At 33.6% G+C, this 26290-nt stretch overlaps 4 protein-coding genes across 6 annotated transcripts; 3 read left to right on the top strand and 1 right to left on the bottom strand.

Moving 5' to 3' along the window:
• The first annotated feature begins 392 nt into the window (after window positions 1–392).
• LOC104703045 (CHD3-type chromatin-remodeling factor PICKLE) lies at window positions 393–10865 on the top strand. Of its 2 annotated transcripts, none has more exons than XM_087457335.1 (31): window positions 393–540; window positions 1116–1259; window positions 1362–1499; window positions 1588–1742; window positions 1852–2013; window positions 2280–2494; window positions 2586–2681; window positions 2792–2928; window positions 3021–3233; window positions 3325–3432; window positions 3595–3645; window positions 3738–3837; window positions 3967–4109; window positions 4218–4321; window positions 4420–4558; window positions 5392–5561; window positions 5935–6001; window positions 6085–6207; window positions 6412–6521; window positions 6661–6742; window positions 7301–7495; window positions 7878–8025; window positions 8120–8222; window positions 8366–8440; window positions 8576–8640; window positions 8748–8824; window positions 9282–9412; window positions 9517–9856; window positions 9939–10071; window positions 10145–10218; window positions 10299–10865. In XM_087457335.1, exons 2-31 carry the CDS (start codon window positions 1119–1121, stop codon window positions 10653–10655), a joined length of 4152 nt encoding a protein of 1383 aa, XP_087313461.1. In that variant the 5' UTR covers window positions 393–540; window positions 1116–1118; the 3' UTR covers window positions 10656–10865. The 2 variants fall into 2 exon arrangements, with proteins under 2 accessions (XP_087313461.1, XP_087313462.1); XM_087457336.1 differs by having other exon boundaries at window positions 449–608.
• A 684-nt stretch (window positions 10866–11549) lies between these two features.
• On the bottom strand, window positions 11550–14885 carry LOC104703047 (two-component response regulator ARR12). 2 transcript variants are annotated; one of them, XM_010418979.3, is made up of 6 exons: window positions 14347–14885; window positions 13723–13875; window positions 13162–13545; window positions 13008–13084; window positions 11887–12912; window positions 11550–11793 (listed from the first exon to the last, which is right to left on the bottom strand). In XM_010418979.3, the coding sequence occupies exons 1-6, from the start codon at window positions 14471–14473 to the stop codon at window positions 11719–11721; spliced, it is 1842 nt and encodes a 613-aa protein (XP_010417281.2). In that variant the 5' UTR covers window positions 14474–14885; the 3' UTR covers window positions 11550–11718. The 2 variants fall into 2 exon arrangements, with proteins under 2 accessions (XP_010417281.2, XP_087313464.1); XM_087457338.1 differs by having other exon boundaries at window positions 11550–11787; window positions 14347–14791.
• Window positions 14886–19706: 4821 nt separating this feature from the next.
• On the top strand, window positions 19707–20255 carry LOC104703048 (putative defensin-like protein 298). The gene is made up of 2 exons (XM_010418980.3): window positions 19707–19833; window positions 19921–20255. Exons 1-2 carry the CDS (start codon window positions 19785–19787, stop codon window positions 20184–20186), a joined length of 315 nt encoding a protein of 104 aa, XP_010417282.2. The 5' UTR covers window positions 19707–19784; the 3' UTR covers window positions 20187–20255.
• A 2323-nt stretch (window positions 20256–22578) lies between these two features.
• On the top strand, window positions 22579–24236 carry LOC104703049 (deSI-like protein At4g17486). The gene is made up of 3 exons (XM_010418982.2): window positions 22579–23001; window positions 23322–23609; window positions 23689–24236. Exons 1-3 carry the CDS (start codon window positions 22863–22865, stop codon window positions 23970–23972), a joined length of 711 nt encoding a protein of 236 aa, XP_010417284.2. The 5' UTR covers window positions 22579–22862; the 3' UTR covers window positions 23973–24236.
• The last annotated feature ends 2054 nt before the right edge of the window (window positions 24237–26290 follow it).

Genomic DNA, 26290 nt, shown 5'->3' on the forward strand with positions numbered 1-26290 from the left:
TTTTTGTATCTTGGCATCGCATCTAACTATAGATCTAATTGATGAACTAATGAATCCTTAACCATGCATAGCCCCAGTATCATTCATAAATTCCAGGCATCATTCAATCATCCAACCATAGATCTAATTCATTTAACAAGTTGTTCACACTTAACATATTAGGGGTGAGCATAATTAATGTCGTATTTCATTTTTAATCTGAATACTCGTATAATTAATGAAAAATGCATTATATAAGGTTTTGAATCCCGATTAGACATGTGATAAGACGGATAAAAATGAAAATTTTCTAAATCTTATTTGGAAAAGAATAAAATCCTAAATTGTATTAGGTATTAAAATATATATATATATGTCTATATATATAATATTCAGATATTATTTTTAACAATATTGGAGGAAATATTAAAAAATGTATAATAAGTGTAATAACCCTAAGTTAAATCGTAAGCTAAATTGTAAAGAATCATTCGTGTCTGATTATTCAGGTTTGGGGAGTTACTTTTTCTCCTTCAAGCAGATCCCAAACAAAATTCAAAGGTTCTTCTTCTTCGTCTCTTCCACACTCTCATCTGCTTCACTTTGTTTTTTTACTCATTCTACGACAAGTAAATTGCTTTTCAACTTCTCAATTTCCGTCGAATCAAGTTTACTGTCTCTTTCAATTTCTTTGTTCAACAAAGTTGAGGGTTTCAAAAATGTCGGTTCTGGATTTTTGCAAAATTTTGAATCTTTTCATGAAATTGCTAAAATGGGTTGTTAATTCGAGTTATGGGTACTCACATTTGAAAACTCAATTGGGTTTTTATTTGTTTGTATGTTTGATTTGCTTAAGTATTTTGGTTTTTTTTTTTCATTAACTCTCTCTCTCTTTCTCTTTCACAAGCTTCTTCGATCTTGCTCGTGTGGTTTTTATGAATCGAGTTTTTAGTAGCTATTGTTACGAACCATCCCTAGACTGTGATGTTTACTTTAGGTATCAGAGCTTAATTATGGAATTTTGAATCCAGTAGAAACTCATAGTTTGCTTTAGCCTCAGAACTGGCACTGAACTGATTACTTATGTTGTCTATTTGCGTTTGAGCTTACTGATGGGTGACATGTTTTGTGTTCAGAAAATGAGTAGTCTGGTGGAGAGGCTTCGTATACGATCAGACAGGAAACCGGTTTATAATCTGGATGATTCTGATGATGACGACTTTGTTCCTAAAAAGGATCGGACCCTTGAGCAAGTTGAGGCTATTGTCAGAACTGATGCGGTTTGTCTCTTATCTTGAGCTTATTGTTCTGCTTTTACTGCTGCTTATTCTGTCTTTTTGATTCCTTTTGTTGTTGTTGTTGTTGTTACTCTGAATGTACAGAAAGAAAATGCATGCCAGGCTTGTGGGCAAAGTGCAAATCTTGTAAGCTGCAATACATGTACATATGCTTTCCATGCTAAATGCCTAGTTCCACCTCTTAAAGATGCTTCTGTGGAAAATTGGAGATGCCCTGAATGCGTAAGATTTCTAATCAACGTCCATAGTTGTGTTTGGGATGCCATATCTTTCATTTTCTTACATGGTAGAACTGTTTTTACATTTTCAGGTTAGCCCTCTAAATGAGATTGATAAGATATTGGACTGTGAATCACGTCCTACAGTATCTAATGAACAAGGTTCCTCGGAAGAGGCACCAAAGCCTTGTTATGTCAAACAGTATCTCGTGAAGTGGAAGGGATTATCATACCTTCACTGCTCTTGGTAGTTACTGCATTTTTTTCTGTCTCTATGTTTGAAGATGCTTATTATCAATGTTTCTTGTCTGTGAACATTATAACACATGATCTTTATTTCCTTTGACCAATCGCAGGGTGCCTGAGAAGGAATTCCAGAAGGCTTATAAGTCAAATCATCGTTTAAAAACCAGGGTGAACAACTTTCACCGTCAAGCGGAATCAGCCAATAACAGCGAAGATGATTTTGTTGCCATTCGTCCTGAGTGGACCACTGTTGATCGGATTCTTGCCTGCAGGTCTAGTGATGGAATTAATTCCTTCATTTATTTATCTGCCAATTTATTTTTAATATATACTTTTTTCACCATATTCCGTTCTCTAATAAATCCGTAGCTTTGATAGAGTGCTGCTTTATCAGAATACATTTGGATCTTTTTCGCTACCAAATCTACTCTCTATAAGAAAGAAGAGTTTATCAAGCTTTCCTTACTTTTTTTTTCAGAAGTTACTACATTCTTAGCTGTTTTCTTGTGACACTTGCATTGTTTCATTTGTGATATAGAGAGGAAGATGGTGAGCTGGAATATCTTGTGAAATATAAAGAGCTATCTTATGATGAATGTTATTGGGAGTCAGAATCAGACATCTCAACCTTTCAGAATGAAATCCAAAGGTTCAAGGATATAAATTCTAGAAGTCGCAGAGGTAAAGATGTTGACCACAAAAGAAACCCTAGAGACTTTCAACAATGTGATCGTACTCCTGAATTCCTCAAAGGTATTTGGGTCACTCTAATTCATATACTATAAATGTTTCCCATCTTTGGTATCTATAGATGCTATGATTATTTTGTTTTCTGTTATTGAAGGCTTGTTGCATCCGTACCAGCTTGAGGGACTCAATTTTTTGCGGTTCTCGTGGTCAAAGCAGACACACGTAATTCTTGCTGATGAAATGGGGCTAGGTATATATATTCAATTATTCCACCCTTGTGGTCAAATAGATCTTTTCATATAATGTCAGAGGCTTTTGTTTTCCATTTTTGTAATATTGTGAGATTTTTCCTGTTTACAGGCAAAACTATTCAAAGCATTGCCCTTTTAGCTTCACTTTTTGAGGAGAACCTCATTCCACATTTGGTAATTGCTCCACTATCAACTCTGCGGAACTGGGAGAGAGAGTTTGCCACATGGGCCCCACAGATGAATGTGGTATGTATGCAGTTATACACGCAATGAGTTGTGCCTTTGTGGTTTTTTGTTGTTTGTTAATGAAATGGTCTTCGTGATCACTTGACGGGTAGGTTATGTATTTTGGCACTTCGCAAGCCCGAGCAGTTATCAGAGAACATGAGTTTTACTTTTCGAAAGATCAAAAAAAGATCAAGAAAAAGAAATCTGGACAAATCAGTAGCGAAAGCAAGCAAAAAAGAATCAAGTTTGATGTCCTCCTCACATCGTATGAGATGATCAACCTAGATACAGCAGTTCTGAAGCCGATTAAGTGGGAGTGCATGGTAACTCTTTATTCCCTAATGAGACATTATTTCTTGCACTCTTCTCTCTTTCTCTCTTTTATGCAGCTTACTAACATTTTTTTTGGGTCAGATTGTTGATGAAGGCCATCGACTGAAAAATAAGGATTCAAAGCTGTTCTCTTCATTGACACAATATTCAAGTAACCATCGTATTCTTCTGACAGGAACACCACTTCAGGTTCGTCATTTGATTTTTATTCCTGGAGTTTATATTTTCAATAGTTGTATCTGAGCATTAGTAGCGACAAGTTGCAATGAGAATTGTTATATATGATCCTGCACTAATTTCTTACCTGATTAGTTGCAATATGTTACTGATGATTACGTGGTGCCTTTACAGAACAACTTGGATGAACTTTTCATGCTCATGCATTTTCTTGATGCGGGGAAGGTATCCCAAGGATGGCAAAGATATATAAATTCGCATACTTTACAGAATTTTATATAGCTAACACATTTTATTTGATTGCACAATACTTGCAGTTTGCAAGTTTGGAGGAGTTCCAGGAGGAGTTCAAAGATATTAATCAAGAGGAGCAGATTTCAAGACTGCACAAAATGTTGGCTCCACATTTGCTCAGAAGTATTAACCAAAACCTCTTCTTCATCTTTTTAGTGTAGATGTGTTTCAAAAGTTCGTTCAGAGGGAATTTTTCTAAGCAAGAATCTATGATCTTAACTATGTTGTGTCGTATTTTGATTGATTTTATAGGGGTAAAGAAAGATGTAATGAAAGACATGCCCCCAAAAAAGGAGCTCATTTTACGTGTTGATTTGAGCAGCCTGCAGAAAAAATATTACAAGGCCATTTTTACCCGTAATTATCAAATATTGACAAAAAAGGGAGGTGCTCAGGTAAGTTCTTATTAATTTTTGTATACTCTTCAAATCCATATCCTCATTAGTGGGGTACAGGTCCACTGTAATTCGTCTGGTGATTGTGTTGGTCTGATTCTGTTTCAGATTTCCCTTAATAACATTATGATGGAATTACGAAAAGTTTGCTGCCATCCTTATATGCTGGAAGGCGTTGAGCCAGCTATTCACGATGCTAATGAATTTTTCAAGTAACATCTCATTTATCGAAAAGTGATTATCTGAATTTGTTTATAGTCGTCTGTTAAACTTTCCATTAACTTTTTCGTATATGTATGATGTATCAAAGACAACTTTTGGAATCTTGTGGAAAGCTACAACTTCTAGATAAAATGATGGTCAAGCTGAAAGAGCAAGGACACAGAGTTCTTATATACACACAGTTTCAGCACATGCTGGACTTACTTGAAGACTACTGTTCCCATAAGGTATCTGAGCTTCTTATATGTATATTCTGTTTCAATAGATTTCATTCTTGTTTTTCTGTAGAACACCATTTTATAGAATCAACTCTACCTTTTTCTAGCTAGTCGTTAGGCAAAGTTATGGAAATACAAGGAAGTAAGCCAAGCCTGTACTGAAATTGAGAGTTAAAGAACTCTGTGTCAAAATGAAAGAATGAGGACACAATTTCCACATATACAGTAGAAATAACAAGTTTATAAGTACAATAATCTTCAAATATGTCTACCATGTGCTGAAACTGTGTAGAGAGTTCTCATATACAAGTAGAAATAACAAGTTTATATATCTTAAGTACAATAATCCTCAAATATGTTTACCATGTGCTGAAACTGTGTACAGAGTTCTCATATACACACAGTTTCACATGCTGGGTTTACGTGAAGACTAGTGTTTTTATAAGGTATCTGTCCTGTGTATATGAGATCTCTGTGTTCTTACTCTATGAGTTTGATACATTGTTCACATATACACTTAGTTTCAGCACATGCTTCTATATACATAATTGTGCCTGAGGACTCTATCTAGAAAAAAGTAGTAGAGTTGATTCTGTAGGTAGGTGCAATTACTTTGGTAGAGTTTATGGTGTAACTTACTCTGTTGGCGATATAACTTCTTTTTTCCCTCAAAGATTACATCTTTTGTTACTTGAGATGTCATTATCATGACTATTGCTGACGCATGCACTTGAGACTACTTGTTTTTATCTCTTTCTATCACATTTTTTTTTTTCTTTCTAATATGCAGTTATGTAAAATCCTTCATATGACTTAATTGTTCATTTTCTTGTCTTTGTCAGAATTGGAGCTATGAGCGAATTGATGGAAAGGTTGGCGGAGCTGACCGTCAAATACGCATAGATCGGTTCAATGCCAAAAACTCTAACAAGTTCTGTTTTTTGCTCTCCACAAGAGCTGGTGGCTTAGGAATAAATCTTGCAACTGCAGATACAGTAATCATTTATGACAGGTTTGAAATTTCAGTTCTCTTAGTGTCATCTGTATGTTTTCCATAGTTATTGTGTCAAGAAGTAAGAGGAGCTATTTGGCTTGATAGCATGAGATTTTGGTAGCATATGTTGATTTTCAAGTGAGTTGGATGCTTTAAGTAGATGTCTCATAGGTGATGATGAGTGATAGAAAGGCATTTGGAATATTTTTCCTAATAACTATTTCTTGAGATGCAATTTGTTAGGTAGCGGGAAGATCAGGAAAATTATTAACCGCTGTCTTGCTAATAATAAAATTTCGTGGGCATGCAATGTGGGATGACTGTCTGTTTTGGTTTACACCAGCTCACATTTTCATACCTATGACTGAAATTGTTTTATCTGTTTCTGTAGTGACTGGAATCCCCATGCGGATCTTCAGGCAATGGCTAGAGCCCATCGACTTGGCCAAAGAAATAAGGTTTAAATATTATCTCTTACTGCTGTCAACTTGCATTTTTCTTATCTTTAGTTTCGCTAATTTATCCTTATATTTTCGTTTAGGTGATGATTTACAGGCTCATAAACCGAGGCACCATTGAAGAAAGGATGATGCAGTTGACTAAAAAGAAAATGGTTCTGGAGCATCTTGTTGTCGGGAAACTCAAAACACAAAATATTAATCAGGTATACTTTTATTACTTGAAGGTACACCTATTCGCATTATTAGAGATTTCTCAACAGATTGGAGTTAGAAGGTAGAAATACTAAGAACACTATTCGGTATAAGCACGGAGCTTAAAAAGAAAAACATTAGAGAGAAGGGGTCCATATTTGTTGATTGTTTCTCACGTAGTATTTGTTTGTTTTGTTTTCCTGACTACAATTTAGGAAGAATTAGATGACATCATCAGGTATGGATCAAAGGAGCTTTTTGCTAGTGAAGACGAAGAAGCAGGAAAGTCTGGAAAAATTCACTATGATGATGCGGCTATAGACAAGTAATATACTCCTTACTCCTTCCCTCTTGTTTTTGGCTAACAAGGGTATCTGATCTTTCCGATTGCTCCTTTCTTATGGAAGCCTTTGCGGTCAATTGCATGGATATTTCATTATTTGTCTCCATCTTCTGTTCTGCAGATTGCTTGATCGTGATCTCGTGGAGGCGGAGGAGGTCTCAGTGGATGATGAAGAGGAGAATGGATTCTTAAAGGCTTTCAAGGTTTTCTTGCCTCTTATCTTCCTCTTCTATTAGTTTTCCTGGATCAGAATTCACTGGTTTTCAATGCTCCATTTGAGTGTATGATAATTGTATTCTTAAATTTTCTTAATATTCAGACTATGGGTGGCTACCGAATGAATCCTCCAAACTTAGCAAAACTTTAAAGCTTTTAAGAGTCCATGCATTGTCAAATTATTAATTACTTGCTAAGTTTGGAGGATCAATGCAATTAAATCCATTCCGTTTTGATGCGTATAGACAGTCTTTAGAAAGTGTCTTGACTGTTTCGTTCTGGCTCAAAGTGAAAGCAAACACAATGAAAACTAGTGATGATGACTTAAGTTAGAAATTTATACTTGTGATGATGTTGATTGAGCCAATTTATTGATTTGGTTACATTTCTTTGAAGCCTGATTTTTTATTTGATTGATCTTTAAACTTAGCTGGAACATGAGGCTGTTTCCAGTGTTGCTGTTTTATTTGAATGCGATTAGGGTGTCCGCTATCTTTGTAGTGTCATTAACTCTGATGATTTCCTGTGATCTTCCTGTATATTAGGTGGCAAATTTTGAGTATATAGATGAAAATGAGGCCGCCGCATTAGAGGCACAGAGAGTCGCTGCTGAAAGCAAATCTTCAGCAGGCAATTCTGATAGAGCAAGTTATTGGGAAGAGTTGTTAAAAGATAAATTTGAGCTGCATCAGGCTGAGGAGCTTAATGCTCTTGGGAAAAGGAAGAGAAGTCGCAAGCAGGTTTAGTCTCTTTTTGACCCCCCTTGTACAATTGTGGCATCATATTAATAACTGGATTTGATTATTCACCATTTATATCTTTCTTATTCTGTTTCCTACTTTTTCCCTTTCGAATTCCTTAAGTAGCTAAATTCAGGAAGTAATAATTTAGTTGACTGTATCCAGTAAACACTAAATGCCCTTGTCCTATCAATATTTTCGACAGATCTTAGGGGTTTTCATGTTGGGTCAAGTAATTGGGGTTGGTAAAGGCTCAAGTAACTATAGTCTTCTGATTTCTTCTGCAAGAAATACGTTTTGCTTCACTCCCTATTTTACTTTGATAAGTTCATATCATTTCTATTAAAGGCTGTTCTGATTCTTATATGCGATATTTTCATAGTTGGTATCCATTGAAGAAGATGATCTTGCTGGTTTGGAAGATGTGAGCTCTGATGGAGATGAAAGTTATGAAGCCGAGTCAACAGATGGTGAAGCAGCGGGACAAGGAGTTCAAACGGGTCGACGACCGTACAGAAGAAGGGGTCGAGGTATTACCACGTCTCTGAATTTCTTTAATTCGAATGGAGCTGAAACTAGTGATATTAAAAGTGTGTGCAGTTTATTAAATGAGTTTTTCTGTAGATAACTCGGAGCCAACTCCTTTGATGGAAGGCGAGGGGAGATCTTTCAGAGTAATGGGTTTCAACCAGAGTCAAAGGGCCATTTTTGTGCAGACGTTGATGAGGTATCTTCTTTCCAATAAGGCATTTGGACACCATAAATTATTCTGTCTAAATTTTACACTTTTGTCTCCCGATGCATCAATATGATCCTCAGCCTCGCCCTGCACATGATTTACAAGTTCTTCTGAATGGCCCAAAATTGCAGGTATGGAGTTGGCAACTATGATTGGAAGGAGTTTGTTCCTCGCTTAAAGCAGAAGACCTATGACGAAATAAAAGAGTATGGGCTTTAATATGTTTTCTTTTGCTTCTTTACAAAAAAAAAAGCGCATCACAATTAGAAGACTTTCTGGTTTATTCATATGAAAAGACTTAATCCTATTTCATCAACTTATTGTTTAATGACTTTTCTCAGGTATGGAGTAATCTTCTTGAAGCACATTGCTGAAGACATAGACGAGAATTCTCCAACCTTTTCAGGTGACTGATAATTGATCTTCTTAATGTTTACTGCTTTTCTCTAAATGTGATTTTTGCTTCTCCTGTTAACTTGTTATATGTATTACTATAATGGTCTTTGTTTGCAGATGGCGTGCCCAAGGAAGGGCTTAGAATAGAAGATGTTCTAATCAGAATTGCTGTTCTGATGCTAGTACAGGATAAGGTGATTCTGTCGACTGTAATCCTTTAATAAGTTCTCTATTTAATTTTATGAGTTGTCTTATGAGAGCCAATGCACAGTGTTGCCACTTAATGATTGGAATTTCTGTATCTATGTTGTACTGTTATTGGAGTTAGATGATGGCACTATTTTTTTGTATTTGTTGGTTCTAGGCTATAGTTTTGGTCCCTACCAATTTTTCAGTACAGTAATTATATGTTTAAACCACTCTTAAGATCTAAGACCTACGATGTTTTGTGTGCATTACTGTGGTAAAACGTTTGGTTATGTTCTGCTTCATTTTCTCTGTTTTCCGTCACTTTGTCTAGAAATAAAGGAAGCTGCCTTTTCGAACCTATTGTAAAATTTTCTTTTTGTTGTCGTTTTGTTTCTTAAGCTTATCGCCCCGAAGTTTTGATCCTGTGTTGCTTATGTTCTTTTTGGTGCTCTTGCCTGACAGGTGAAATTTGTAGAAGACCATCCAACGAAACCTCTTTTCCCCTCCCGCATCCTTGAAAGATTCCCAGGACTGAGAAGTGGAAAAATTTGGAAGGAGGAACATGACAAGATAATGATACGTGCTGTTTTAAAGTATGCACCTGCACCACTGTTCTCACCGAATAGTTTTCTTTTCTCATGATATTCCATTACGTGCTTACATGTTCTTTTCCTTCACTGGAAATTTGAATCTTTAGGCATGGGTACGGACGATGGCAAGCTATTGTTGATGACAAAGAGTTGGGGATCCAAGAGCTTATCTGCAAAGAATTGAACTTCCCTCACATAAGTTTGTCTGCTGCTGAACAAGCTGGCTTGCAGGGGCAGAATGGTAGTGGAAACACCAATCCGGGAGCACAGACTAACCAGAATCCTGGAAGCGGTAATACTGGGAACAATAATGCTTCTGCTGATGGGGCCCAAGTAAACTCGATGTTCTACTATCGGGACATGCAGAGGCGACTTGTTGAGTTTGTGAAAAAGCGAGTCCTACTTTTGGAGAAGGCATTGAATTATGAATACGCAGAGGAGTATTATGTATGTTGTGTTGATCTGCCGTGTTGGTTATTCACATGTCTTGCACTGAGTTGTTTAACTTTGATTGAATCTCTGGTCGCAGGGACTTGGTGGCTCATCATCTATTCCTGCTGAAGAGCCCGAAGCTGAACCAAAGGTCGCTGACACAGTGGGAGTTAGCTTTATTGAGGTCGATGATGAAATGCTTGATGGACTTCCTAAGACTGATCCCATCAGTAAGTTCCATGACAAGTTTCTTTATTTAACGAGTTGTTGGTTCTAATGTGAGCTCTCTAAATCTCGCTGCAGCTTCAGAAGAAATGATGGCGGCTGCTGTTGACAACAACCAGGCGCGGGTTAAAATAGCTCAACATTATAACCAGGTAAGCTGTGTTTATTTTTGGTTGGAAGGTTAATGTCTTGAACCGGTATATTTTACTCTAATCTCTCTGCGGTTATCCAGATGTGCAAAGATTTTGATGAGAACGCTCGTGAGTCAGTCCAAGCATATGTAAACAACCAACCACCAAGTAGCAAGCTAAGTGAGAGCTTCCGTTCACTCGAATCTATCAGTGGTAACATAAGCACAATCCTTTCGGCTCCATCTGATCAATCGAAGTCACATGAAAGCGACACCAAGCCAGACCTAAACAATGTTGAGATGAAGGAGACGGCCGAAGAAACAAAACCGTTGAGAGGCAGCGTCGACCTGAATGTGGTGGAGGGAGAGGAGATCATTGGAGAAGCTAGTGGAAATGTTGATGAGAAAATGGAAGACTCAAAAGAAGAAGAGAAACCACAGAACATGGTCGTGGATTGACTCAACTGGTAAAAGTATCTAAAGAGTCAAAGACCAAAGAGGTCATGAATTAGGAACTGTTATTATTGTCTTTTATTTAAGTTATGATGTATGGATTTATTCTTCCTTGTGTAAGACTCAGATCCTCAAATCTAGTTTCTGCTTTTATGCAATATTTGAGAAACATTTAGGCTAACTTTGATATTGTTAATGTTTATCTATTTTTAGAAAGTTGTTCCTGCTCCAAAGTTTCCGTCATGAAACTGCAGTTTCTCATTTTAGAACTAAGTTTGGATTCAAATTGTTAATTTTTGTCTCTAATTCTAATCTAATTTAAAATATCAACGAAGGTCTACGCAAAAGTAGTTTTGGTATGGATCTCAAGCTTCTTTTCCAGTAAACATTGTCTGTTTTGGTTTTGGCTTAATGATACAAATGCATATATTTTAGTTACTGGTTTTGTTTGAATTTGTGACACATGAAACCCGGACTCTCAAGAATTACTACTGTGTGTTCAAATTATCATAAAAACAAAAAAAAAACGAATCACTGTGTTCTGGTTCGTCCCATATTTAGATTTTTTTTCAATCATACCAAACTCAAATCATCAAAACAGAACTAAATAATGTTAAGTTGTTAACATACATAACTTAGCAATGTTATAATAGTGCAAACGTGGGTTGACCTTAAAAATAATGGCTTTGAGTGTACGAAGGAATCTCAATTGCTTTAAAATTCGTCATCATCACTTTATCTTGAATAACAATCATTCACCTTTTTAGACTTTTTCTTATAGGGGTGATGATCTATGAGTTGTTTCTTCATAGGCTGGTGATATTTTTATTAATTATTACAGATACAAAAAACTACAGAGCTATACAAAGAGACAAACTATATATTATAATAAGAAAAAAGTTTATTTATGAATTCTTTTCTTTATTATTTCTTCGTCGGAGTCCTAATTGCTAGAACCAGTGGGGAAAACAAATAGTTTACAGTATCAATACACAAAAAAGATGAGAAAAGAAAGAGACAAAAGCAATCACAAGATGATATTTGGTTTTATGTCTAAATGTTTGTTCTCTCATATGCATGTTCTGAGTGAACTAAAGCCACCATATCCCATATCTCCTCCAGATAGTTCTCCCTGGCTCTGTTCCTGTCATTCACAATGTAAGTTAAGTATTCACACAATCTCAGAGATCATATCAGAATGCTTTCTATTTGGACAAAGCTTTAATTAATGTCACACCTGCTTCATTGTGGAGTTGACTATATCATCTAAGGAACCAGCATCTGCAACCATGAATCCACCACTCTGTAACTTCTGCTGCCCCACGACGAACCCTTCCTTCGGGTTACTACTCAACATAGCAGCATCAGTGGTTGGACCGTAGTTGCCTGATTGTCTCATCTGCAATGAATCATAAAAGACTCCAGGTTTCACATTTGCATTTGAATCGAAATCTGTGTTTCTGCTGAAAGCTCCCGGATTTGTTGTATCTAAGGCTGGAGGACTCAATGTACTGGCAGCAGAGTCACAGAATGGTATAGAGTAGCTTGATGACACGTTGTTCCATTCCAAAGGGTCAGGTCTAGAATGCGGCAATGGAGAGACATCAAACTGATGATGAATGCTATTACTGGTCTGGGGAGGAGGAAGAGTCGATGAGGATACAGCGTTTGACCAATGTTCCACACGTTTATTGATCTGGTGTCCAGGGAAGCCTGAAGGAGATGCTTGTGGGTGACCTTCTAGAACCACGAGATTGTTATTAGGAGCACGGATGAGTGAGTTTTGTTGTGTAGAGAAGCTAGGAAAAGCCATGGAGCTCCCAGCAATGCTCTTGTTATTATTGTTCATGTTTCTAATGTTGTTGCTGTTGTTTGTCTGAAGCTGGTCGAACTCTAAAGGCATTGGCAACCCTTGAAGTATGTTACCTCCATCACTGTGATTAAGAGGAAGTGATGAGACATGGTGAAACTTTCCGAGATCATTTTGGTTTTTCAAGAACATTCCTGCAGGAGGAGAAGAAAGGTTGCGGACACCGATACCCGAAGGACTATTGAGTCGGCCAAGAATCCCATTTGAAGGGAAAGGTCTCATTCCGGGAGTCCCACCATGGAACTGACCGGATCCAACAGTGGTCGGGCGGTGGTGGAAACCGTCAAGTCCATTGAGAGAAGAAGTCATTTGCAAAAAATGTAAGTCAGAGTTTGCCATAATAGCTTGTTGATTAGTCACACCACTGATCCTCTTCAGGTAAAGGCGAAATTTCTGCAGCCACAGCAAACAAAAGAATAAAGCTTTCGCGGTTGAAAAGCAAAACTTCAGTGTTAACACTTAAAGAAACATGAAAGATTCATTGTAACCTGAAGATGACTAGCCACGTTTTCTCTAGTGAGCTTCTCAACATTCATCAGGTCCAAAATCTTTTTAGGCATAGCCTCTGCAATCAAAAAAAACATTAAAACCAGCAATAGAGTGTTGGGTAACAAACCAATCAAATCACATTAATAAGCTTACTCTCATATCCCAATTGGTTAACAGCTGCAACAAATTTCTTATGCAGCTCGACCGTCCAAACAACACGTTGCTTCTTTTGAGTTGACGAATCATCGTTATCATCTCTTTCCTCATCCTCATCTTCATTATACTGATCTTTACGTTTCTTATTGGCTCTCCCATTGTTCTGATCAGAATTTCCAACACCTTCATTGCCTGATCCATCTCTCTTCTCACCAACATTATTATTATTATTACTCCCACGGTTCTTATCAAATCTACTTCTCACCACGTGTTGCCATATGTTCTTCAGCTCCTCAATACGAACTGGTTTCAGTAGATAGTCACAAGCACCATGAGTAACTCCTTTCATCACATACTTTGGATCGCTATGCGCAGACAACACTGCAGAGTTAAAAACAACAAGACATCATCATCATAAAAACCAAAACCAAGTCTTAAAGATCAAAGCTTTACAAGAAATGAGGTACAAAAATCAAAACTTTTTCCTGTAGTCATTAAGGAGTATAAAAAAGGATGAAATAAAAATAAGAGAAAAATTAGAAATAATAATTGACTTACTTATGACAGGTAGGTCCATTTCAAGACCAACAAGCTCAAGGAGTTTGAAACCATCCATGTCAGGCATGTCAACATCACTAATAACCAGATCAAACTTGTTCTTGTTCTCTCTCAATAACTCTAAAGCCTTTTGTGCTTGGTTCGTCGTTGTAACTGCAGCAGCAGCAGAGAGTCATACATAAAGTCTCAGTTTTTAAGTTTAAAGAAGACAAAATTTTCAATTCTCTCTCTCTTTCTCTCTGTGACACACACAGGATGTAGCAAAAATTAAGATTTGAGTAGATCAGACACACATAACAAAAATTGGGATTGACAAATGCCAAAATCTTACAAAAATCTAAAAATTGAATCATTATGTAGATTTTGTTTTTGTGTGTGTGTGTGTATACATGTAGTTAGGTAGATAGAGTCATAGAGCTATTTTGAATCACCACCTTTTCTTTCAAAGACTCCACATATGTGTGGTCGGTCAAACAAACACAAATCCAAAAAAAAAAAAAGAACAGATCCAAGAAAACAATTAAAATCCAAACTGAATCTTAACAAAAAAATAAAGAACAGATCCAAGAAAAAAAGAAAACAAAAATGGGTCAAATCAAGAAATAGAAAGAGAGAGAGAGGAACCATGGTAGTGGCAGCGACGAAGCAAAGTTTCAAGGATTTTGAGACAAGTCTGGTCATCATCAACAGCAAGAACTCTCATTCCTGCAGGAAACTGATCCAAAGCTTCGAAATTTTGTTCCACTGTCATCTTTTCAACACACCCACAAACGAAATCTTTTTACTTTTTTTTTTGCAAAGTGTTCAAGAGTTAGAGAGAGAAAGTGGGAATTTTTTTTTTTTTTTTTGGGTTTGATGTGCAAGAACGTCGACGAAACAATGACTCTCAAATGAATAGGTCTAGAGAGAGAGAGAGAGAGGGAGAGTAGAATATAATATTTAGATTTAGAGAGAGAGGAAGATTTTTTTTTTTCCAGCAGAGTAAAAAAAGGAATCTTATTAAGCTATCTATAAATGGCTATGAGAAAACTGTGTGACTGTGTGTGATCATCTTCTTTAGACTAAGCTCAATCCACTTTTTCTGCAATTTTTATTTATTTATTATTTTGTATTAATCTTTTGTTCTTTTATTACAAATAAAAAAACATTTGATGGGGAAACTCAGAAAGAATCGTTGAAACATAACCATATATATATAAACCAAACCGGAAAATGAATATGTTTTGGTTGTATTCTTGTATTTGTTAAACACAATACTCAAATGTACCCTATATATATCTGAAAAATCTTCTAATTACTCAAAAAAAAAAAAAATAGAATGTTCGAGTTTATAAATGTAATTTTTATTTCAGTTATTACAAGTATAACAAATATTTTAAAAGATGTAGAGACTGTTATTGGAGAGATGATTTCTAAATCATATGGAATTGTAAATTCTAAAAATCAAAACACATGGATTTTGAAATACCATGTTTTATCCTTGGATTTGAATCCTTCTATTTTATCAAATCCATTAAAATCATATAACCAATAACCCTCTCGTAATTTATATTCTGGATATTTTTGGACGTCGAGTTCCGTACTGATTTTTGGTTTACATAAATTCAGGATTGTTCAGATATTTTTATAAACCGGTTTGGATTCGATATCTCTAAAGTTTGGATCGGTTCGGTTTGAATATTCATTCAATTAACAAATCAAAGAGACTCTAGTTGAAATGAAACAAACTAAATTAGGAGAACTCCCGGTTAACCTCAACATTGGTACATGTATTTCTACTGCTTTTTTGTTTCACAAAAATGTTACTAATGTCACCCTTCGGGTTTAGTTACTGAACCGGAATCAGTATCATTCCCTCTAGTCTTAACTCTTAACAAATAAAACATTAGTATTTTTTTTAACTTTTCTGCAGCTAAATTGTGCTAAAATTAAAAACCAGTAAAGATGGGAAAGTGTTTTAAGAAGAAGATTTGGTTTAATCTCATTTATATCGCATCATTACTCTCGAGATACATTTTGATTCTTGTTAATCTAGGATTGTCCAACTGTTAAACGGACGAACGAAATTAAATTATTTTCCGAAAATGCAATCACTGTTAAAATACTTGTCGTAGCATTTGTTTCAAATTTATACCGATTCGTACGATTACTAAAACGAGTGTTGTATACTTTTGGATTTTAAAAAATATTGTGGTGTTTGATCAAAGGAAAAATAATAATATTCTTTTTAGTATCACTTTTAATAATTGACTAGATATCAACACACACTTGTGCGGAATAAATATATACAGATAAAATTAGAGTTATTTGTAAATTTATTTTCTAGGATCTCAAATTTGTTTTAAAATATATATCTATAACCCGTGAAAATATTTTTAGAATAAACTACCGTGAAAATATTTTTAGAATAAACTATTATGTATCAACTAAATATATGTATAACCTGCTCTTTTGTTAATCTATGCAAGATTTTTTATTTTTTTTTGAAATTGTTTTAATTTTGTGTAAGTATATGTTTCACCCGTGAAATATTATACCAATGGTATTAAATAAGTTAATTCTCTATAAAAATGATTATTGTGATAATTTTATTTTGGAAACTTTAAATATCTGAATAGTAATCAATTTTTTTTAATAGGTGAATAATTTCCGGTTTTGAAAACGTTTTAAATTTTATATTTTAATAATTAAATATGTTATAAAGTAATTAAAATAAATTTTAAAATTGAAATGTTTGAAAATTTATAATTAATTGTAAAGGAATATTTTTTAATAATCTAAGAGCAATTATGTGTAAATATCTACAAAAATGCAGGCAATAAATTCCTTTTTGTCATGAGCTCTCTAACAACGACACATTCAAACCATTTCCTCAAAATGTCCAAATTTTAATATTATAGGGGATAGTATCAATATTTCTCGTACCAAAATTCGAAGTGATGTTAAGTTTTTAGTTAAATTCAAACCATTTCCTCAAAATGTCCAAATTTTAATATTATTAATAATATATGTTATAATTTTTGTATTTTAGCTATTATGTAAAAAATATTTAGCATATTTAATAACATTAGATAACATAATCATCATATGATTCATCACCCACTATCATTGTAACCTTTTTAAGTATCCCGCAGCTCTCCAAAGTTGTTCGACTTCACTCTCTAATTCGGTAATTCCCATTAATAAACATGAAAGTTACATGTCATTAAAATACTATAATTTTCTCCTCTTTTCCTAGCAAAAGAAAACTCTTATGCAAAATCCTGACTATTATCAATCATACAAATATACTTCGTATATGCATGAATGTATACATATATGCATGCATGAATGTATACATATATGCATGCATCAATGTATGTACGTATGCATGTTATTCATAGGTTGTTGAATATAAAACCCGGAAATCTATTTGGACTGAAATAAATTTTATATTAACATCTTGTTTATCAATCCTATAGTCCATAAACATAAGCTAATTCAATTATTGTAATATTTTTATACTATTCAATGATACACTAAAGTAAGTGGATTTAGAAGTAAAATATTACAAGAAAAAAAAAACAAAGTTTATTAGATGTTGGCCAGCGATGATTCTTTGTGTTGGGTCCCAATGTTTCAGCCTTCAAGTTTGGTGGATGCAAAATATGAAAATAAGATCCCAATCAATTATTAGCTCCAGAAATGAATTGATGAAAAAGTTTGTAAATTGGGTTTGTGTGTGCGTATGTGTTTATATATCTATTTATTTATACATATGTCAGGGTTTTTGCTTTAGGCAACAATTTAAGTTGGGCCGTTCAGATCGAGAAAACAGTCTTGTGATTTGAGTGTATACATGTGTTTTATATAGTTTTTATTATTATTTTAGTATTAGTCATCTAAAATCTAAATTCCAAATCAAAACTTGAGCCAAGCTGAAGAAAATATGACCATTGGAGATTAAACGCAACTCAAAAAATGGCAAGTGTGATATGCCTTGAGTCACTTCTTGTCCGAACTTGATATGCCTGATCGAGCGAGGTGTGGTACACCTTAAGACGTGTAGATAAGTCTCTAGAGATTATCTCCAGGTTTCCAAATATGATATTGAGGTGCACCTAGATGATCAAAGAAATAGAAACCGTCCTTAAATGGCTTCGTGCTGATCCTCGGGTGACTTCGGGTCGGACCATATGTTAAGTGGATCTTCAGTGTTTTGGCCTTTTGGGCACCTTAATGGATCAACGACGTGGGCTGGGTTACTCCTGGGATGAACTTGGTTGTTGGGATGAAATACACCTTGCTAAGCAATCTGGTCTAGTACGAATGGTTCAACATGTCCGTCAATAGGTACGTCAGTTTCGGTTTTGAGACGTGTATCATCAGTTAGCGTTGAATATCTTAGATCAGTTAATTCTGTTCATGGCGTAAATTCTTGATTGATGTTGTGTCAAGTACGGAGAAGAAAGAAAAAAAATTAAAATAATTTAGGAGGTTAATAGATAATAGTAGTATATTAGTAGAAAAACGAGATATAAGTAGGTGAGGTTAATAGTAGTATATTAGTACACACGGTTAAATATTATTGGTGTTGCTTTATCAAGCTAAAAAGACTCGTTTCATGTTTTCAAAATTATAGTGACATGATTCGAGAAAGCAGCAAAGTCTGAGGTTGTAAAAATTGTAGAGGCTATAGATATATAGAAGCTGAATTTCTTGTGAAATAGAAGATGATCAATAGAAAAACGAAGTATTTGGATGTAGTTTCAGAAAAGTTGAGGATATGAAATTATCGATGAAGGAAGGTTTTAAAATTAATTACTTCTTCACACTCATAGATGAAGCTCTAGTTTCTTTTGTGTCAAGGTTTAAGCAATTTCAAAGGCATGGACAAACTTTTGGATTTATGTTTTTTTTTTCCAAAAGATTTATTTTTAATTTAAAGAAATTGACATATGCAAGTGATGAAAATTTGATGGCATCATATGTGAACTTTGAATCATCCCTTAAACATGGTTAACACTCTGACATATAACTATACGATTATGAACTAAACGTTTAACGAGAAGTATTACCAAATGAAGTTAAGAAACCTATTGAAGTGGTACATCTTTTGGAATAATGGAAGGTTTCTGAATTGAAGTGGTTAATTAAGTTTTTGAATAGAACTTATTATTGATCATTCTAGTGTCAATTTCTTCTGCCTAGAGAATCTTTATAAGCTGAAGTTGATAGAAAATTATTTGAGCTATACTGTGTCGTCCAAGATAGATTGATTGGGTTAGCCATATTATCAATCGAGAGAGAAATGCTTATCGGCTAGGTGACTTAAATGGATGAACCGCAAAAATGCAAGAAGGACCATATCTACTCAGTGTTTTTATTTCAAATTGTTTAGCACGTGGTTCAGACTTATGTGTCCTCTCTTCTATCTCTTGGTTTTGTTTTTGGTTTGTTTTGATGTCTTATATTTTGTATTTTTGAACTGTTTGTTTTCTTTTAAGTTGTATAAAAAATTGTTGAAACTATGTATGATTCAAATAGCATTTTATAAAGGCGAGGGAGGAACTTATCTTAAGTAGGAGGGCGTTTATAAACGTCGGAACGGTAATATATAAGTGTCTTTTTTTTTAAATGTTTTACAGGAAAATTGGAAATAAAATAAATAAATATTTAAATAGATTTTAAATGTTTAAGAAATTAAGTTTTTTATAATTATTTTACAGGCAAATTGGAAATAAAAAATAAATATTTAAAATTTTGTCTATTTATGCATTATATATTTCTATGCAATCTATGAACAAATTTTGGAATGGTATCTTTTCTATTGATATTTTGTCTTTTTCTTTTTTGGTTTTTAAGGTATTGTACCAAATTATTATTGAATTCAATGTTTTGATATTCAACACTAATAAAATTAGTCAACACACCAATTAAGTTACCTTTCATGCTTCAGACACACAATATAAAAATATTGTCACCCACTACAAGTTTATAAACCTAAGCAAACATTATCAAACAAATATTTAAAAAAAAAAATCTTAAACTTTAAATTAATAAACACAAGATTTCAAGTTAAGATGGCATCAAAGGCAACATTGCTCATTTTGTTCGCTCTCTTTCTTTCATGTAAGTCTTGATTTCTTTCATGTTTTATATAAATAAAATCGATTGGAAACATAGCTTGATTTATATCAAATTGTAATAAATGAACAGATACTTTATTGGCGAGTATTCCAAGTGTTGAAGCTCAGTTGATAGTTCCATGCAAGGCATCAGAGCAGTGTAAATCAATTCGATGTTCGAACGGAAGCGCGCAATGTGTGAACAAACAATGCCAATGTCCGAGCGTCAAACAGATTTATTCGATGAATGTTAAGACTGCTGAGTCATGTAAGATGGTCTCTGATTGTTTTGCGTCTCCTCAATGCCCGGACGGTTTACGTGCTTGCATTGGAGGCAAATGTATTTGTTTGCCTTAGCATGTTCAACTTACGTATCTTAATATATCCAAAATTTAATTATTTAAAGTTAAGTTTGATCTATTAAAATCGTTTCTTACTAATACTAATATCTATACATAGTTAACAATGATAATAAAAACAAAAATTATAGCACCTAGAGCTCTGATGAAACTCTCTGGTAAACATATATAAAGAGGAGTTCCTAGCCATTCTTCATGTTGGGATCAAACCAATAGAAATAAATTCTGCAAACGCTAATGTTTTGGTGAGAAGTTTTCTTCTCATGCATGTTACCTATTTTCTCTTGTTTTTCTCTATACACCGTGGTTGAATATTCTATTTTCTTAGAACAAGTGTTGCATTTCTTTATGTTTATTCTCAATTTCTTGTGTTGGTAACATGTAGACATCAGAAAACAAAAACGAGGAGGCGAAGACGGGAAAGGATTCACCTACATTGTCAATGGTGTAAGTTTTGCTCTATATATAGTCACTTGTTTACGTGATAATAATCATTAGGTCCAACCGTGTTTTGTTTTGGACATCTTTCATATTTGTCCTAGACCTTTAATCATCGTTGGAAACTTGGGATTTGTGATTCTATACACTCAGATTCTTTGACCAACATTTCAATTCTCCACCCACATAAAAATCACCTTTGAAGATCATTCTCGTAAATATCTGTAGAAAATGGTAAGAAATCATTGGCTTGAATCTATGTTATTTTTTTTACTTTATATATATATATATATATATATATATTTAATAACTAAGAGGTAGATGGCCGAAACCCATACATCCCCTCAAACCCGAAACTAGAGCATGTTTTATGGTCTCGTACCAAGCGCCACTCAAACATGTTATTTTTTTACCTTCTTTTTTTCGCTCGGTTTTGTTAGCAATGACCTGGTTCATTTTCAGTTTTAAGGGGTTGCAAGCCAACAAGTAAATTACAAGAAACAACAAGCCTAAAAGTAGTGCTACTTTGGAAAAGACAAATGAGTTAAATTTCTTTCCAGATACAAAGTCTTGTTTACCTTCCAGTGCAAAAGAATACTAACCTAGGCGAATTATAATAGAGGTTGAGACCCTCTGATGCATATTGTGTCTTGTACTCTATTTTTCTTAGTCAAACCTTTTGGCTCCTTCAGGTGTCTTTGACACACTTCAGCAAAAGCATATTCTTCTTCCTTGTTGAATATCTATCTTGCCTCTTTTCTTATGAGGGATCATATTCTTAAAGGAGAAATAGTTCCTTTTTCTTAGAACTTGATCATGTTAATTAGTTTCTCTCACACAATATCATCTAATTTTAGCACATAATTTAATAACTACTAACACAATATTTCATCTTGTAATACAATATTAATCCTCCAATAAAACTATAAACTTCAACAAAATGAAGTTGACCACGGTTTGTTACGGTTAGAAATTTTGTTTAGTGGTTACGGTTAAATACGGTTCCAATTGAGGCGGTTACGACTATATACGGTTAAAATTATTTGATATTATGATACAGTTAATATTATTTAATGATATAATATAGTTAATATTATTTATTTATAATTGATCTGTTCTTTTAGTGTACTCTTATATATCATATGATTCATATTAAATAAATAATTATTAGTATATTTTATTATGTTTTTAAAACAGTTATAATTAACAAATTATGGTTTAACTACGCGGTTAACCAACGGTTTTGATACAGTTACTACTAATTAATGGTTATGGTTGATATAATTTAACTATATATTTACGGTTAATAGTTATGGTTTTTAACCAGTTTAAACGGTTACAGACCGATTACGGTTTGGATATGATCCGATTATAGTCTGAAATACATTTACGGTTTAATTTTGGTTATCCCTATACTAGTGGTCTAGTTACACAACCAAATGAAGCTTATTTATAAAAATAAATATTATTTAGGTTAAATAAAATACACATAGATATCTAATTTGTATTTCTTCTATGTATCTAAAATTATTTCTTAACTTCTTTATTAGATTATATACTATAAAAATACCAAATACCTTGTAATTTTCAAATTTATTACCTTATATATCCCAAAACAACCAAAAAATAAATGCAAATGGACAAGTGGCACTGAAAAATAGATAAAAATATCTTACTGCATTTAAAATAAATATTACTTTATTTTGGTTAATTAAAATACACATAAATCTCTCTAAATTGTATTTCTTCCATGTATCTAATATTATTTTTATATTTTCTTAACTTCTTTATAAGATTGTATACTAAAAAAACAAAATACCTTGTAATTTTCAAATTTATTACCTTTTAGCCCAAAAAACAACCAAAAAATAAATGCAAATGGACCAGTGGCACTGAAAAATAGATAAAAATATCTTTACTGTATTTAATATAAATACCAGATTCAGTGAATTAACAGAAACGTATGGTAAAGTAGAGAAAGCAAACAAGTGCTAAAAAGAACAACACAACATACGCCTTTTTGCTTTAAGCCCCCAAATATTGTTGTCTTTCTCAGAAACTTCATAAAACAGTTGAGAGGAAGAAGAAGAAGATGAAACGACGAAGAGCCCTTTAAAGAAAAAGAAAAAGTATCAATCTTTAAAAAAAATCCAAGATCTGCCCTTTCTATCTCCGGTTCTCAAAGCTTCCCGATCTTGTGATGTATTGAAGAACCCGGAGAAAGAGAGAGAGAGAGATGTTGTGCTTGAAAGGTTCGGTTAGGCGGAAGAAGCAATCCGGTTCTGTTCCGGTTTATCTGAATGTCTACGATCTAACCCCTATGAATGCTTACGGTTATTGGCTTGGACTTGGTGTCTTTCATTCTGGTGTTGAAGGTTAGTTCAATTTTGTTTTCTGGGTTTGGCCCTTTTTTTGTTTCGAATCTACTTGTTTGGTTGCTAAAGAATGATACTTTTTTGGGTTTTTGAAACTTTTAGATTTGTTGAGAATTGACTTTGGTTCTTCTCTGAATTGACTAAAAGAGTATACCAAAATCTCAAAGTTTTGATTTTTATGATTACAGAACAAGACTTGATTTGTTGTTCCTTGTGCTTTATGAATTGTAGATGCTGTGTTGCTTAGATGATCAAAATAGAGTAACCAAAGGTTTGTAATGGGCTAAGTTTATGTGTTATGTAATGTTTTTGTAATGTAGTTCATGGAGTTGAATATGCCTTTGGAGCACATGAATCTTCAAACACAGGTATTTTTGAAGTGGAGCCAAAGAAGTGTCCTGGTTTCACGTTTAGGAAATCGATTCTTGTCGGGAAAACAGATTTGGTTGCCAAAGAAGTCCGAGTCTATATGGAGAAACTAGCTCAAGAGTATCAAGGAAACAAGTACCATCTCATCACAAGAAACTGCAATCATTTTTGCAATGAAGTTTGTGTTAAACTTACTCAGAAATCGATTCCTAGATGGGTGAACCGGCTCGCTCGATTAGGTAAACCAAATCATACTGAGTATTGTAATGTGTAAGAAAGATCATCAAGTAATGCAAAAGGTTATGTTTTTTTGTGTAGGGGTTCTTTGCAACTGTGTGTTACCACCGCGTTTAAACGAGGCAAAAGTGAGGCGGGTAGGAAAAGGAGAGCTTTCGGAAAGTGAGAAGAAGAAGCTAAGAAACCGAACACGATCAGGTCCATTGCTCTCTTCTTCTTCGTCTTCTTCGACACCTGATAATCATCGTTCACACATTCGAGCAAAATCAACTGGTAACCAACCTTCTTCATCATGGGGTTCTAAGAAAAATCAAAGACCTAGAGCTCAAGACCAGAAGTCGCCAAGCGTAAGCGTCAAGACTTGATTCATTATTTTAACATTTAATTATTGTTTATGATAAGGACGAAAAAAAGTATAAAGACAAAAGAAAGAAAAAACAGAGGAAAGTGCAAACAAAGTATCAATCATACATGGGCATGCTCGTGCTTTTGTTCTCAAGACCATGTTTTTAAAAACCTTTTTGGGTGTGTAGATCGTTTCTTTCTTGGTACAATTGCTTATAGGAGACAGAGAGGTTATAAGTATGTACAAAAAGAACATGATTCATATATTTTTCTCTGTTTGATCACTCATTGGAGTTTCTTTATTCCAAAGTTTTAAACACATTGACTCTCTTTGTGGTCATTTTTTTGTGGTATCCCAATGGATGTCAAAAATGATACTTTCTATAGGATATTTTAGCTGTTTTAGGTAAAACAAGTATATTAAGAAATATTTATTTTTAAAAAGTTTAACCAATCAAAAAACAAGACTACATAATAAAAAATATAAAAGTAATCAAAAAAGTTGCATAAAAAATTGGAAATATCTTATACTCCCTCTGTTTCAAAATATATGATGTTTTAACTAAAGCACGCAGATTAAGAAGTTTTTACTTTTAACAAGTTCAACCAGTCAGAAACAATACTATATAATATAAAATACTAAAGTAATCTAAAAGTTGCATAGAAACTTGAAAACATCCTATATTATGAAACAAAAAACTTCTCTAAAACATCTTATATTTTGAAACGGATGGAGTATTATGAAACAAAAATAATTCTCGAAACATCTTATATTATGAAACGGAGAGAGTAATGAAATGTTAATGGTGCCTATATTATGAAACGGAGAGAGTAATGAAATGTTAATGGTGCCTGATTATAAAAATTCCTTGATGTATCTTGTATTTGGATGTTGCTTATTAGCTTCTGCTTAGTTCTTTCTTAGGCTTTAATTTTCCTCAAATTAAGTTGTTTGATTTAAACTAAAACACCCAATCATCTAAATAATGTTATAATTATATCTCTTTCATTCTTGAAAATATTATTTTCCCTAACCTTTTAACGAAAAGAAAGAAAAAAAAATGGTTTAGAAAAGTTATTCTCGAGGATATTTATCTCACAAATCTACAAAAACTAAAGGTTAACATCGATATTAGCGAGGATGTTTATATGAGAACAAACAATATAATCTGCATCATCATGATGGATTTGTTTGTAATGATGTCTTTATGGAGGTTGTTGTCCTTTCTTTGGTTTTCAGTTTTCATTGAAGTAAACAATAAACAATTATTATTTTCCCACATATGGTAGATTAGTGACTGCAGACTGAGAATTATTATTAGAATCTCATATATAGGATACAGACCGATCGGTCCTCTCATCAGACGATCGGTCCTCTCATCAGATCGACAATTCTGCAGCATTCCAAATTTGATTTGGTTTTGGAATTTTATTTTATTTCTCATTTCTTCAATATTGTTTAGGTTTAACATACTCTTATATACTACTCCCTCCGTTTCAAAATATAAGATGTTTGAGTTAAAACACACATATTAATAAATAATTACTTTTAAAAAGTTTAACTAATCATAAACAACACTGCATAATATAAAATATAAAATTAATCTAAAAATTGCATAAAAAGTTAAAAACATCATATATTATAAAACAAAAATACTTCTCTAAACATCCTATATTATGAAACGGAGGGAGTATATATTATGATCCATAAAGATTCACTTTTTAACCCAATTTGGGCAATTGGGCCATATTTGATGGATTATCCTGAATCTACACATTAATGGTTTAGAGATTGACAAAAAAAAAACTCAAGGGATAAGAGAAGGCCTACAATGATGATATCCCAAATATGATTCACATTTATAACCAAAACTAAGAGCTAGCTAGGTTTATATGGTGAAAAACTTGAAAGAAGCATATGAAGGACTTTTCTCTTTTAATAAAAAAACACAAAAGTCATGAACAACTTGTTTATAAGAGGAGAACACAAATTTAAGGTAATGAAAGGTACACTTTAATACTTTATCACGTTTTCAAATTCGGTTATATTTTATTATTTAGAATATAATCCATCACGTTATCAAATTGGGTAGAGTCAGAACAAGACATACAAACAAGTAGCAAACGGTTACGTTTTCAATCGATCGAATATTATGGTGGTGTTAGACCATTCTCTAATGGTTTTCTCAATTTTTCCTCTATAATAGAGTAACTTTATAATAGAAGTAAGTTTTACTCAAATCCACCTTTATTTTCACCTCTAAAATAGAGATTGTTATTTTTTCTTCTATTTATCGATGAATCTTTGTAAAAAAAAAATAGAGTTTTTCTATAAATA

Source organism: Camelina sativa, chromosome 7 (genome assembly GCF_030686135.1).
Source record: "Camelina sativa cultivar CO46 ecotype springtype chromosome 7, ASM3068613v1".
In the NCBI taxonomy this organism is placed as follows: domain Eukaryota; kingdom Viridiplantae; phylum Streptophyta; class Magnoliopsida; order Brassicales; family Brassicaceae; genus Camelina; species Camelina sativa.

Coding starts and splice junctions, on each gene's coding strand:
- LOC104703049 (XM_010418982.2), top strand. CDS start 22,863: ATGTTGTGCTTGAAAGGTTCGGTTAGGCGGAAGAAGCAATCCGGTTCT. Junction 23,002..23,321: donor CTTTCATTCTGGTGTTGAAG/GTTAGTTCAATT, acceptor TTTGTAATGTAG/TTCATGGAGTTGAATATGCC. Junction 23,610..23,688: donor GAACCGGCTCGCTCGATTAG/GTAAACCAAATC, acceptor TTTTTTGTGTAG/GGGTTCTTTGCAACTGTGTG.
- LOC104703048 (XM_010418980.3), top strand. CDS start 19,785: ATGGCATCAAAGGCAACATTGCTCATTTTGTTCGCTCTCTTTCTTTCA. Junction 19,834..19,920: donor GTTCGCTCTCTTTCTTTCAT/GTAAGTCTTGAT, acceptor ATAAATGAACAG/ATACTTTATTGGCGAGTATT.
- LOC104703047 (XM_010418979.3), bottom strand. CDS start 14,473: ATGACAGTGGAACAAAATTTCGAAGCTTTGGATCAGTTTCCTGCAGGA. Junction 13,876..14,346: donor TCGTCGCTGCCACTACCATG/GTTCCTCTCTCT, acceptor CTGCTGCTGCAG/TTACAACGACGAACCAAGCA. Junction 11,794..11,886: donor TCAACTCCACAATGAAGCAG/GTGTGACATTAA, acceptor TGTGAATGACAG/GAACAGAGCCAGGGAGAACT.
- LOC104703045 (XM_087457335.1), top strand. CDS start 1,119: ATGAGTAGTCTGGTGGAGAGGCTTCGTATACGATCAGACAGGAAACCG. Junction 2,495..2,585: donor TACTCCTGAATTCCTCAAAG/GTATTTGGGTCA, acceptor CTGTTATTGAAG/GCTTGTTGCATCCGTACCAG. Junction 2,929..3,020: donor GGGCCCCACAGATGAATGTG/GTATGTATGCAG, acceptor CTTGACGGGTAG/GTTATGTATTTTGGCACTTC.